Genomic DNA, 14,440 nt, shown 5'->3' with positions numbered 1-14,440 from the left:
GGAAAAACAATCTCAAAATTCACCCATCATCAGGATGTTCCAATGACCAAATCAACCTCATGTTCACCTTGTTCATCTACAGAACTCATTAATATAACCAAATTTGCCTCACAACTACATATATATATATTTTTTGGTAGGCCCTTCTTGGTTATCTATCTATCTATATTTATTTATTTATTTTTGGCTGTGTTGGGTTTTTGCTGCTGTGCACAGGATTTCTCTAGTTGTGGCAAGCAGGGGCTACTCTTCGCTGCGGTGCGCGGGCTTCTCATTGTGGTGGCTTCTCCTGTTGTGGAGCACGGGCTCTAGGTGTGCAGGCTTCAGTAGTTGTGGCACTCGGGCTCTGGAGTGCAGGCTCAGTAGTTGTGGCACACGGGATTAGTTGCTCCACGGCATGTGGGATCTTCCCAGACCAAGGATTGAACCCGTGTCCTCTGCATTGGAAGGCAAAGTCTTAACCACTGGACCACCAGGGAAGTCCCGGCAGGCAGATGCTTAACCACTGCGCCACCAGGGAAGTCCCGGTTATCTATTTTAAATATAGCACTGTGTACATGTCAATCCAAAACTCCCAATCTATCCCCCTACCACCAACCTTACCACTGGTAACCATGTTCTCTAAGTCTGTGAGTCTGCTTCTGTTTTGTAAGTTTATTTGTTATCATTTTTTTTTTTAAGATTCCACACATAAGCAATATCGTATGACATTTGTCTTTCTCTGATTTACTTCACTTAGTATGATAATCTCCAGGTCCATCCATGTTGTTGCTAATGGCATTATTTCATTCTTTTTAATGGCTGAGTAATATTCCATTGTATACAGGTACCACATCTTCTTTAACCATTCATCTGTTGATGGACATTTAGGTTGCTTCCATGTCTTGGCTATTGTGAATTGTGCTGCTATGAACACTAGGGTGCATGTATACTTTCGAACCAAGTTTTTCTCCAGATATATGGCCAGGAGTGGGACTGCTGGATCATATGGTAGCTCTATTTTTAGTTTTTTAAGGAACCTCCATAGCGGCTGCACCATCTTACATTCCCACCAACAGTGTAAAGTTCCCTTCTCTCCACACCCTCTCTGGGATTTATTGTTTGTAGATTTTTTGGTGATGGCCATTCTGACTGGTGTGAAGGGATATCTCATTGTAGTTTTCATTTGCATTTCTACAATAATTAGCGATTTTGAACACCTTTTCATGTGCCTCTTGGCCATCTGTATGGCCAAGAGCAATGTCTATTTAAGTCTTCTGTCCACTTTTTGATTGGGTTGTTTGTTTTTATGGTATTGAACCACATGAGCTGTTTGTAAATTAGAAGACTAATCCTTTGTCGGTCTAATTACTCCCAAACTCATTCTATGAGGCCACCATCATCCTAATACGAAAATCAGACAAAGATACCACGAAAAAAGAAAATTACAGGCCAATATCACTGATGAACATAGACGCAAAAATCCTCAACAAAATATTCGCAATCCAAATCCAACAACACATTGAAAGGATCATACACCATGATCAAGTGGGGTTTATCCCAGGGATGCAAGGATTTTTCAGTATCCACAAATCAATCAGTATAATACACCACATCAACAAACTGAAGAATAAAAACCGTATGATCATCTCACTAGATGCAGAAGAAGCTTTTGATAAAATTCAACACCCATTTATGATAAAAACTCTCCAGAAAGTGGGCAAAGAAGGAACACACCTCAACATAATAAAGGCCATTTATGACAAACCCACAGCTAACATACTCAACAGTGAAAAGCTGAAAGCATTTCCTCTAAGATCAGGAACAAGACAAGCAGGATGTCCACTCTCACCACTTTTATTCAACATAGTTTTGCAAGTCCTAGCCACGGCAACCAGAGAAGAAAAAGAAATAAAAGGAATCCCAACTGGAAGAGAAGAAGTAAAATTGTTATTGTTTGCAGGAGACATGATACTATACATAGAAAATTCTAAAGATGCCACCAGAAAACTACTAGAGCTCATCGATGAATTCGGTAAAGTGGCAGCATACAAAATCAACACACAGAAATCTGTTGCACTCCTATACACTAACAACAAAAGATCAGAAAGAGAGTTAAAGAAACAATCCATTTACCATCATATCAAAAAGAATAAAATACCCAGGAATAAACCCTACCTAAGGAGACAAGACCTGTACTCTGGAAACTATAAGACACTGATGAAAGAAATTGAAGATGACGCAAACAGATGGAAAGATATACCATGTTCCTGGACTGGAAGAATCAATATTGTCAAAATGAATATACTACCCAAGGCAATCTACTATCAAATTACCAATGGCATTTTTTACAGAACTAGAAGAAAGAAATCTTAAAATTTGTATGGAGACACTAATGACCCCAAATAGCCAAAGCAATCTTGAGAAAGAAAAACAGAGCTGGAGGAATCAGGTTCCCTGACTTCAGACTATCCTACAAAGCTACAGTCATCAAAACAGTATGGTACCAGCACAAAAAGAAATATAGATCAATGGAACAGGACAGAAAGCCCAAGAGAAACCCACCCACCTAGGGGCACCTAATCTATGACAAAGAAGGCAAGAATATAAAATGGAGAAAAGACAGTCTCTTCAGTAAGTGGTGCTGGGAAAACTGGACAGCTACATGTCAAAGAAGGAAGTTAGAACACTCTCTAACACTATATGCAAAAATGAACTCAAAATGGATTAAAGACCTAAACGTAAGGCTAGATACTATAAAACTATTAGAGAAAAACATAGGCAGAACACTGACATAAACTGCAGCAATATCTTTTTCAATCCATCTCCCAGAGTAATGGAAATAAAAACAAAAATAAACAAATGGGACCTAATTAAACTCAAAAGCTTTCACAAAGCAAAGAAAACCATAAACAAAACGAAAAGACAACCCACGGAATGAGAGAAAATATCTGCAAAGGATGGTTGTATCCTTTAAATCCAAAAAGTGCAAATTCTCTAGGCCTACAGTCCTGATTCTGGGATTTATCCTGCAGAAAACAGGCACACACACGAAGATGTATGCACAGTTCTTTGCAGATCTGTTTATCAGAGCAGAGAAATAAAAAGAAAATAAGAAAAAAAATATGGTGCACAACCAACACATTCATCAATAGAAGAAAAGTTTAAAAATTAGGGTAGATGACACCATAAAACTCCTAGAAGTAGATGACACCATAAAACTAGAAGAGAACAAAGGCAAAACATTCTCTGACATAAATCATGCCAATGTTTTCTTAGGTCAGTCTCCCAAGGCAATAGAAATAAAGGGAAAAATATACAAATGGGACCTAATCAAACTTACAAGCTTTTGTACAGCAAAGGAAACCATAAACAAAATGAAAAGACAACCTAGGGACCAGAAGAAAATATTTGCAAATGATGTGACTAACAACAGCTTAATTTCCAAAATGTACAAACAGCTCATACAACTCAATAACTAAAAAACTAACAACCCAATCAAAAAATAGGCAAAAGACCTAAAAAGACATTTCTCCAAAGAAGACATACAGATGGCCAACAGGCACATGAAAAGATACTCAAAATCTCTAATTAGAGAAATGCAAATCAAAACTACAATGAGGTATCACCTCACACCAGTTAGAATGGCCATCATAAAAAAATCTACAAATAACATGGGAATTCCCTGGCGGTGAGGTGGTTAGTACTCGGTGCTTTCACTGCTGTGGCCCGGGTTCAATCCCTGGTCGGGGATCATCCCAAGAGCCGCGTGGTGAGGAGAAAAAAAAAAAAGCCTATAAATAACAAATGCTGGAGAGGATGTGGAGAAAAGGAAACCCTCTCACACTGTTGGTGGGAATGTAAATTGGTGCAGCCACTGTGGAAAACAGTCTAGAGGTTCCTAAAAAACTAAAAATAGAGTTTCCATATGAACCAGCAATCCCGCTCCTGGGCATATATGTGGACAATACTATAATTCAAAAAGATAAATGCACCCCAATGTTCATAGCAGCACTATTTACAACAGGCGAGACACGGAAACAACCTAAATGTCCATCAACAGAGGAATGGATAAAGAAGATGTGGTACATATATACAATGGAATATTACTCAACTATAAAAAAAAAAAGAATGAAATAATGCCTTGCAGCAACCTGGATGGACCTAGAGATTATTATACTAAGTAAATCAGAAAGAGAAAGACAAATACCATATAATATCACTTCTATGTGGATTCAAAAATATGACACAAATAACTTATATGTGAAAGAAAAACAGACTCACAGACATAGAAAACAAACTTATAGTTACCAAAGGAGAAAGCAGGGATGGGGGAGGGATGGATTGGGAGTTTGGGGTTAGTAAATGCAAACTATTATATATAGAATGGATAAACAATAAGGACCTACTGCATAGCACAAGGAATTACATTCAATATCCTGTTAAACCATAATGGAAAAGAATATGAAAAAAAATGTATACGTACACATAACTAAGTCACTTTGTCATACAGTAGAAATTAACACCTAAGTCAACTATACTTCAATAAAGTAAATTTTTAAAAAAATTATGGTAGAGGCACACAGGGAGGTCAGCCTCTGGGCACAGTGAACAATGCCAAGACATTCATGGAACAAAATACGCAGCAGGTCACTGTAGAGAATAAATCCAGGTTCATATTGACATAATCACAACAAAACTGAAAACAACACACACTAAGTGATGGCAGCAGTTTATGGGCGTGGGACTAGGGAGGCAGAGAAGTCAGTATACCTGATCTAATCTCAGAAAAGGAAAGTGGTGGGGGTATGAGTGATTATTCATTTATGTGTATGTGTTTCGCCCTTTCACAATTAATTTGCAGAAAACCTTGCCCTGAGCATTTGTAGCAAAAATTCTATGCACAAACATAATTATTTCCTTGGGGGATTTTTATAGAAGTGGAATTTCTGGTATGCCCATTGCTATGGCTTTTTGATAAAATTTCCAAAACTGCCCTCCTGAGTTTCGTGAGCAAGAGGTGGAAGCCTGCACCCCCAACCCCGCAGCCCTCATTTAGCTCGTTACTTGTGAAGGTGAACGCTGCTTGCTCCATCTTGACCTCTCTGTAGAATCACCCACTTTCCCAGGGTGGTGTTTGTTCTTTTGTCAGGTCTGTGGACCTGACGCCTTTGCCCATTTTTTTCTGTCTTTCTTGGGTGGGGGGGAGTCTCTCCTCGAAATATACCCAACCCTTCCTTCAGGCCTCTGGGCCCTGTCATGCTCCAAGGCTTTGCCTGCTCTGTGCTGCCATTTCCCACCTGGCAAGAAAAGAGGCTTCAGCTTCATTTATGACAATTTAAAATGCTGGATAAGATGCCTTCCATCTTCTCAATAGCACAAAGGGCAAGCAAGATGATAAGGAATTTTCAGACCAAAAACCAAGTAAACGTGAGAACTCAGAGAGGTGTCACAGCACCTATACCACCTGGGTTCTGATGTACTTGCCGAAACTAGCAAACTTGAGCTGGGATTTTTTTTCCTCACGGCCTCATAGGTTAAAAGGGTAAGTATAAGGTGACATACCCAAAAGGTGACTCTTCCCCATAAACCTGGGGCCCTAAAAGGATACCCCACTTGGTATCCTTTCCCCAAACACAGGGACTAGGAAAAACGAACAAAGAAAGAAAAAAAAACAAAAAGCAAAAACAAAAAAACCTTATGTTCAGCAGAAAAGGGAAAACAACTCCCTGATAAATTGAAATCACATGCCGATACCTGTGGCTTTGCAGACCAAGTTCATATCACCAGAGGGGTCCTCCCCTTACCAAAATCTCCAGGCTGTGGATTTTGTGTAAAATGATCCTGGACTCCCTCATAGACCCCAGGCACCTGGCAAATAAATCCTCCCTAGAAGCAAGCACTTCACCATAGGCCACAAAGGGCCAGGACTAGCAAACTCACCAGGCACAGGGGGAAAGAAGACACCGTGCGTGAAAGCCAGCAGATACGTGAGTCAGCAGAATGGACCCGCCAAAGTGTCAAGATTCAATTACAACTTTGCTTGTTCAGAAAATTAAAGATTTCAAATATCTGCAGGGAGCCATAAAATATAGTAAGTCACACAGCACATGTGAAAAAGAACTTTTAGAAATGAAAAATATAACCATCAACAATAAAAATGCAATGGATAACCTTAACAGACAAAACACAGTCATAGAATTAGTGAACTTAAAAATTAAGTCAGAATCAATTATCAAGACCGTAAGACCCTGCACAACGCCAAGCAGGAGCTCTTCCTTTTTTTAAATTTTTAATATTTATTTGGCTGCACCGGGTCTTCGTTGCAGCACACAGGCTCTTAGTTGTGGCATGCAGGATCTAGTTCCCTGACCAGGGATAGAACCCATGCCCCCTGCACTGGGGAGCTCAGAGTCTTAACCGCTGGACCACCAGGGAAGTAGCTTCCCAGGTCTTCCTTGAATGTCATGCCCCTGGTGTCTCACTTGCCCCACCCTGTCCTGACTCTACTGAAGGATATATTTCAGGAGAAGTCTGAGCTGTAAGAAGAGTGAATAACAAAAACACTGGTAAATACTAACACTGATTGTATGTAAAGTTATAATGTCTATGGAGTTAACAAAAAGCCACCAGAAAGCCCTACACAGACACGAAACACCTGCCGATACTAAGCAAGAAGGGGTTCAGAGCCCTCAAGTCCTCTTAAGTCCTTGTATCATCTGTCATGCAAACAATGTTTTCATTAACTTTAGACTGTTTCCTGTTGCTGGTGTAACAAAAACTCAGTGACTTAAAACGCAAGTTTATTCTCTTACAGTTCTAGAGAGCAGACACCCAAAATCAGTTTCTCTATGCTGAAATCAAGATGTCCACAGGCCATGCATGCCCTCTCGGGAGGCTTTGCGGGAAAATCCTCTCAACTTTTCAGCTTCTAGAGTTGCATTCCTTGGTTCTTGGACACTTCCTCCAGCTTTAAAGCCAGGAGCACCCGGCCTTCTTTGGTGGCCAAATCTCCGTCTGTCTCCCATTTGTGATTGCATTAGGCCCATCTGGATAATCCAGAATCATCTCCATCTCAGAATCTTTCACTTAATCACATCTTCAAAATCCTCTTGCCATATAAAGGAATATTCACAGGTCCCAGGGATTAGGACCGCTATATATTTGGAGGCTATCATTCAGCCAACCACAACACATCAAGTATGCATGTTGTAAATTCTAGGGGAAGAATAGAAAGAATAGAAATAGAGCATACGACTTCCAAACTAACAGAGTGAAAAACACTGTTAAAATAAAACAATCCCCCCAAAAAGGGGCAAAAATGGAGAGAAAGAGAATGGGTATGACAAATGGAAAGCCCCCCACAAAAGACAGTGTCAACAAAACCAAGAACATTGTTAACTACACCGACTAAGTGACTTAACTGATCCAAAGAAAGGATAAAGATCCGACAAAAGACTTTCAGACAAAAGACACAAATACAGTAAAAAGAAGTGTCACTAATAATAATGGTGGGGACATACTCTAGACTGGAGCCCATAACCCCACCTCTTGGTGTTCTCCCCCTGTGTTGTCACCTCCCTTTGAGTGTGGCTTTGCTTTTTGTTTATTTAAAATTTATTTTATTGGAGTATAGTTGATTTACAACGTTGTGTTAGTTTCTGGTGTACAGCAAAGTGACTCAGTTATACATACATATAATAGTTTGCATTTACTAACCCCAAACTCCCAACCCATCCCTCCCCCAAGCTTTTTATTTTTAATATGGTGAAATACACATAACATTTACCATTTCAACCATTTTAAAGTGTACAATTCAGTGGTGCTTAGTACATTCACAATGGTGTGCAATCATCACCTCTATCTAGTTCTAGAACTTTCTCATCCTCTGAAAGGAAACCCTGTGTCCATTACCAGTCACCCTCCACACCTCTCCCCCGTCAGCCCCTGAAAGTCACTCACCTACTGTCTGTGTGGATTTACTGATCCTGGACTTTTCATGGAAACAGATACAGTACGTGGTCTTTTGTGTCCGGCTTGTTACCCAGCATAAGGTTTTCAAGGCTCATTCATGTTAGACATGCATCAGAATTCCAGTCCCTTTTAGGCCGAGCAATATCTCATTGTAGGAACAGACAATCTGGGTTTTGTTTGCCCCTGTATCTGTTACATTTGGGTTGTTTCCACCTTCTGGCTACCGTGAATACCATAAACACGCGTGTACAAGAATTTCTGAGTCTCTTTCAGCTCTCCCAAGTGTGTCTCAAGGAGTGGACCTCTGCTGGGCTCCGTGGTAACTGTTCCCCACACCCTCACCAGCACTTGCTGTCTCCATGTCTCTCTAGCCCGCACTCCCCCAGCCCCACCCCGCAACCACTTGTCTTGTTTTTAACCCACAGGATTCGGGGTGGGAATGGGAAGGCACTCCCAGGGCTGAGGTGCTGCCTGTCTTGCTAGGAGACCCTCTCCCTCACCCGTTGCCCTGAGCCACCCTGTGGAGGGCCTCCTGCCAAGGCTGGAAAGCCGCTGACTGCTGCCACGACCAGGTGAGCTGGGGAGGACCCTTCCCCAGTACAGCCTCAGATGAGACCCCTTGACTGCAGCTCTGGGAACCCTGATGCTCAGAAGCGGTGGGACAATAAATGTGTGTTGCTTGTGGTAAAGAGAGCGGAGACCTCTGACAGGGATTGTTGGGGAAGATGGGGGCTCCCAGGAGCTGGAGATGTCCTAACTCTGGACCCGGGTGCACCTGCAGGGCCTGCTCCTCGTTTTCTAAACAAAGTGTTTTGTGCTTTCTTCTGTACAGAGCCTAGGCCTGGCCCGGGGCTGACTGGCCTGGATTCCCAGGCAGGCTGGACTTCGGTGGGGCTCCAAAGGAGGCACTAGCAGCTTCAGAAGGAGGCCCAGGACAATACAATACTGTATTGTAATATTTCACATTATTATGTAATTATAAGCATCATACTATATATACAATGATACTGTGTTATATGTTTGAAGTTGCTGAGTAGAGGTTAAAAGTTCTCACAAGAAAAAAATCATGTCGCAATATATACATGTATCAAATCATTATGTTGTACACCTGAAACATAACAACATTTGTCAATTACATCTCAATAAAAATTTTAAAATGAAGGTGGTCGGGCTCCAGGAGGGGGAAGTCCCCTCGGCTGGCCGCTCGCAACTTCTCTCCTGGACAGTGAGGACGGTGCTCCTCGCACAACCTCCTCTGGAGGGCAACCCCACCCCACGGGCACTGGGCAAGGAAGTCAGGCAGGCCAGGCTGCGGGGATGACACGGGGAAGGGAGCCAGCCATGGAGGGCGGGGAGCAGGTGCCCCAGGGAGGGGAAGACGGAAGAGCAAAAGAGGCCGGAAAGCGCCAGAGAGCTGTGGGTGCTCACGACATGCAGGGACCACAGAGACCCCTCGGGCTTTCCCAGTGGACTCCCAGGTGCCCTGGGGCAGGGGGTGGAGGGCCACCTCCGACCAGGGATCACTGGCACTTGGTGGCAGACGTGTAGGTCCTCAAGCAGCCATCAGCTTCGTTGCCTGTGACCCCACGCCCAGGGCCACGTGGCACCAAAGCCTCCCGTGCTGGAGCGTGCCCAGGGGTGTGGGAGAAGGAGGAAGGGTTGTCTGAGGGCCGGGCTTAGGGCCTGTGCAGTGGACATAAAGGAATACACTGCGCCAGCAACTGTGGACAGGACTCAACCCTCTTTTCCTCAGGTCCAAAGAGAACAAGTGTTATCTTCCTCACGTGCCCTGGTGGCAAGAGCTTGAAGCCCTGCTCTAAGGAGTCGGACAGCAGCTCAGTTCACGTCCCAGGAGAGATGCCACTGAGGGTTTGCAGCTGGTGGCCCAGCTGTCGGGGACCCCTCCTGCTGCCCCCAGTCCAGCTCTCAGTGTGTTCCGGACCAGCAGCACCAGCAGCCCAAGGAAACTGTTACATTCTTGGTACCAATACAGGCTACAGGGTGGATGAACCCTCCAACACCATGCTCAGTACTAAGAGGTGTTAGTCACAGGTCACATTGTGTGATTCCAGAGACAGAAAGTAGATTAGTGGTTGTTCAGGGCTGGGGCCAGAGGGAAGGGGGAGTAACTGCTAATGGGTACAGGGTTTGGGGTGATAAAAATGTTCTAAAGCTACACAGTAATAAACTAGACAGCACAACATTGTGAATATACAAAAACCACTATACCATACACTTTAAAGTGGTTAAAATGTTGAACTTCATGGTAGGAGAGTTTATCTCAATCAAAAAAATCTACCTGCAAATAATAAAAAAGGTCTACATTTTTGGACCCCTCCCTAGACCAAGAGAAAGTCTGCAGGGGGTGGGGCCAAGCCACCTGTTTTAACAAGTCCTCCAGATGACAATGACATGCAATAAAGTTCAAAAACCACTTAGCTGACCCAGTCTCCCCAGAGCAGGACCACGTGTACGTTCTAAGCCCCACTGTGGCCCCCACCCCATTCCCAGGCAGGGGGCCCACCAGAGGCACTGCTTGTGCACACCCCCTCCCCAAATCACACAAAACATGGCTGGACACGGCCCCCCAGCCCCCAGGCCCAACCAAGAGCACCCAGCTACATCCTGGGAGGATATCCCTGTATCCACATGATGCAGCGAGGGCCTGGGAGCTGCCCTGGATGCAATGGGCTCCCACGCAGCAGCAGGGCCAGCACAGATCCTCCAGCCCTCCCTTCCCTAGACTGTAGCTCTGGGCCTGGCTAGAGACCCCCAGAAAGAGAGGGGAGAGCAGCCGAAAGAGCCCTGCCCCCTGGCTGCCCTGCCCCGCCAACAGCCTGGGGCCTCTGTGCACTTAGGAGACTCCACAACCTACACAAGGTGCTACCACCATGCCACACCCCACCCCCGCCAGTGGCCAGAAGCATGGTGTGTGTGGGGGAGTCCTTGAGAACCTGATGACAGGGAGGGGCTGAGGGCACCATAGAGCCCTGGGGCTGACCCCAGGGGCCTAGGGCCCACCACGACCATGGGCCCCGGAAGCATCTGCACCTATTGGCTGGGCCGACCCAACTCTCTGCTAGGACTGCAATCACCTCCCTACCTGCATCCCTGCTCTTCCCTGTTAAATAAGTTCCAAGCAGAAATCTACAAGATCAGTATTTTAACAAGGCGTGAGGGGGCTTGGGTAGGTGGCCCCCTCTGGCTCCAGTCCCCTTCTCTCAGCACCCTCTGGGTCCTCCACCCACCTACCAGGCCCTGTGCTGGGACCCACCCAGGGTGCGCTGTGGCGTCCTCAGAGCAGCCCCAGTGTCCTGGGTTGTGCCCCAACCAGTCTGACCTCTTCCTCTGCCCACCCAGAGCAGAGGGCCACGGCCGGTCTGCTGCACTCCTGCGCCCAGGAGTTGGGCCAACACGGAGAACCCTAGGCTCAGGGGTCGGGGGAACTGGGCTCTCAGGCCCTGTGATGTGCCAGGGGCAGGCGGGTGCCTCCAGCACTGACGCTGGAAGAGCCAGGCAGCAAGGGCTGCCACCGCCTGGTCCTGGACTGACTGGTGAGCATCCAGGTGTAAGGGGAGCAGAAGCCGCCCTCCAGGCCCTCCCGGGCATCTTGACCCCAGCGCCACCTGCTTTCTGGCTGGGACCCCAGGCCTCCAAAGTCCAGGGACACCAACTGCCCCCTGCCTCTTCAAAACCACCCCTCCACGGACGGTGGCCACCACAGTGATTACCACTCAACTGTAGACTCACAAATGGTTACAGTGGTAAATGTATGTGTACTGCACGACAATGAAAACAGGACAAAACCCCAAAACATCCCTTCCGGAGGTGACGAATGGAGGTGTGACGAGTTGTGCAGCCCTGCCCCTGGCTTCCCGCTCAGTCCAGCCCCCGCTGTCACAGGCCAGGCTGCACCGTGGAGTCGGGAACCCATGACCACAGCCCTCACCCCCTCTGCCTCTCCCCTCCCAGGAGCACCTTTACATCCCCACCCCCTGTCCCCGACCCAGGCTTTCTGCCAACTTGTATCCACTTCCCACCTGGGAGGGCACACCTCCACCCACCTACCAGACAGATACGCACCCCTGGCTTCCCAGTGGTCTCCCACTGTGAGCAGGGTTCCAGCATGTTCTGGCCCAGCCAGAAGCTCCCTCCAAAAATACCCCCACAAAAGTGAAAACAAGAAAAGAGCTCCCAGTTATACTTTTACGAAGGGCTCACTTTAGCAATACGTGCAAAAGGGCTGAGGGAGAGTGGGTAACACCACCAGCCCCAAGGGTGAGTCAAACCACACCTGACCCCAAAGTCAGCATGCCCTCCTCTGAGGACCTCGTGGCTGTCATGCAGATACTATCCACGGGCCTTTCTTGGCCCTAAGTAACTCCAAGAGGGGGAACTGCAGTTCATCTGAGCTTGAGTGCCAGGCTGAGGCTGCTTACCACAAATCAGACAGACAGCCCTCGGTAAGAGGGCAGCTCAGACTTCAGAAAGACACGTGGAGCCCACAGAGCAGACAGCCGGGCACATCCGGCCCCATCCAGTCTGGGTGTTGGAGGTGCACAGCGCATCATACGCCAAAAGTCAAAGGGGAGTCCAACGGTAAGTCACATTTCTAGGCTCAACTCAGATGACCCCTGGTGTGTCCCCCAACCTGTGGAAGCCACGGCGAAGTCTAGCGCACCGGGGACAGGAGAGACGGCACCGTGGCCATCAGGAGGCAGTCTGTCAGGCTATTTATTCCCACTTGACATAACCCAGAACACAGGAGCAACTCTGTACATCTCGAGAAACTCACAGCTAGCTCCAAAACAATAGAAATGGTAAACTACAAAAGATGAGTTGTATTCAGCAAATATAAAGGGTAACGTTAGGCTGTGTCAAACATGTATCAGACTATTTACAGCGCCTGGGCGTGGGTTCAGATCTCGCCGGCCTCCTTTTCCTCCGACCTCCGTGACGCTGTCTTCCCGTTGGTGCTCTCGAGCCTCCAGTCGGTGGCCCCCCGCTCACTCCGCCCGCGCTCCCAGGACTCCTCCCTCGAGGCCCGCTCTCTGGAGAACCTGGGAAACAGGAACCAGAGGCTCAGCAAGGGCTGGCCCTCCCTCCTGGCTGCTCCTCAGGCACTGACACCTTGGACCCTCAGCACCAGGCCAGGGAAGGGCAGGACCCACCACGGCTGGAAGGGCCCTAGCAGACCAGAGGGTGCCAGGCCTGCCGTCTCGTGCCCAACCCACTGCCCAGGGAGGGCTGGGCAGCCACTAGAAAGTGACATCTGCAAAGGTTTCTAGTAACAGGAAAAGCTTTCACTGTAATGTAAACACTGCAAAGGAAAATACAACAAGAGTCCACACATGGAATACGATCCATTGCGTAAAAACACAATGGAAAAAAAGATATTTAAAATCCATCATACCAAAGCTAACAGTGGTCATCTCTGAATATGATTATTAGTGGTGTTTTTTGTTGTTGCTGTTTTTCCTTTAAAAAACCACAACAGAGGTAAGCAGGGCCTAGTCAGGGGCTCCGTGTACCAAAGTGACAGTGAGTGTGCAGCCCCTGAGCATGGCCATGCCCACGTGCGACCACCTCCTCAGCCTCTCAACCGTCCCAGCCCTGAAGCCATCTGCTGCCCTCGGCTTAGGGATCTCAGTGCCCTGGGCCCCATTCAGGACTCCTCAAGGCCCTAACACTCTGTCCCACAGATGACAGACCCCCAGACCCTGGCACACAAAGAAAGGGTTCACTCCTGGACGCAGCTACTGAAGGAGTCAGAGTAGTTACTTGTATTTTGAACTCCGGTCCCTGGATGCCCGGCGGTGGCCCCGGCTGTGGCTCCGGGAACGGCTTCGGTGGCGCCGGTGTCTGTCTCGGGACCGGGATCGGGATGACTTCCGCCGCTCTCTGGAGGTAGATCTTGACCGCCTCCGACGCCGGTCCCGGGAGCGCGACCTGCAGCAGATGTTCTGCTGATGCTTTACTGGTATCTCCCCTCCTCCCACAAACTTACAACTTGGGTTCACAATAATCCCACCAACTACTCTGTGGTAACTACGGCCAGACCCTTCCCGCTGACGCTTCCTGTACATTGGCCAGGAAACTCCCAGCTGCCCAGCAGGCCCCAGCAGCGCCCTGACTGTCCCTCTCATTGACAGTGAGTCCCCACTCCCACGCTACACTAAGCCCCAGCCAATGCCAGCTACAAACGGGACTGGAGTCTCACCCACGTCCTGTGCCCTTCATGAGCCAGACCTGACCACCAGATAATAACGATGTGAAGCTATAAAAGTTAAGTATTAAGTGCACATAGAAAAGAACATCTCACTGAGAACACATAAATGGAAAACCTACCTCCTGCGATCTCTGGTTCTTGATCCAGACCTAAAATAGAAAAAAAGATGAACAATTTCCCCAAAACAGCTCCATCCCTTACAGCTGAGGGGAGGTGCCTCAAGTTCACATGGTGAAGGAGGGCCGACTTCCCGGAGGA

At 47.1% G+C, this 14,440-nt stretch overlaps 1 protein-coding gene across 3 annotated transcripts in view; it reads right to left on the bottom strand.

Annotated features, from left to right (window-relative positions):
- Window positions 1-12,668: 12,668 nt before the first annotated feature.
- LUC7L (LUC7 like) overlaps window positions 12,669-14,440 on the bottom strand; it is a 32,269-nt gene continuing 30,497 nt past the window's right edge. For all 3 annotated transcript variants that reach the window (XM_057528557.1, XM_057528554.1, XM_057528556.1), the window contains 3 exons: window positions 14,302-14,331; window positions 13,735-13,902; window positions 12,669-13,013 (listed from right to left, as the gene is read on the bottom strand). In XM_057528557.1, coding sequence (XP_057384540.1) covers window positions 12,872-13,013; window positions 13,735-13,902; window positions 14,302-14,331 — 340 coding nt within the window. In that variant the 3' untranslated portion in view covers window positions 12,669-12,871. The remainder of the gene's footprint in view (window positions 13,014-13,734; window positions 13,903-14,301; window positions 14,332-14,440) is intronic.

Source organism: Balaenoptera acutorostrata, chromosome 15, assembly GCF_949987535.1.
Source record: "Balaenoptera acutorostrata chromosome 15, mBalAcu1.1, whole genome shotgun sequence".
NCBI classification, from domain to species: Eukaryota; Metazoa; Chordata; class Mammalia; order Artiodactyla; family Balaenopteridae; genus Balaenoptera; species Balaenoptera acutorostrata.
Note: the sequence above shows the minus strand (reverse complement) of the source record. Positions and strands in the feature narration are given on the sequence as shown.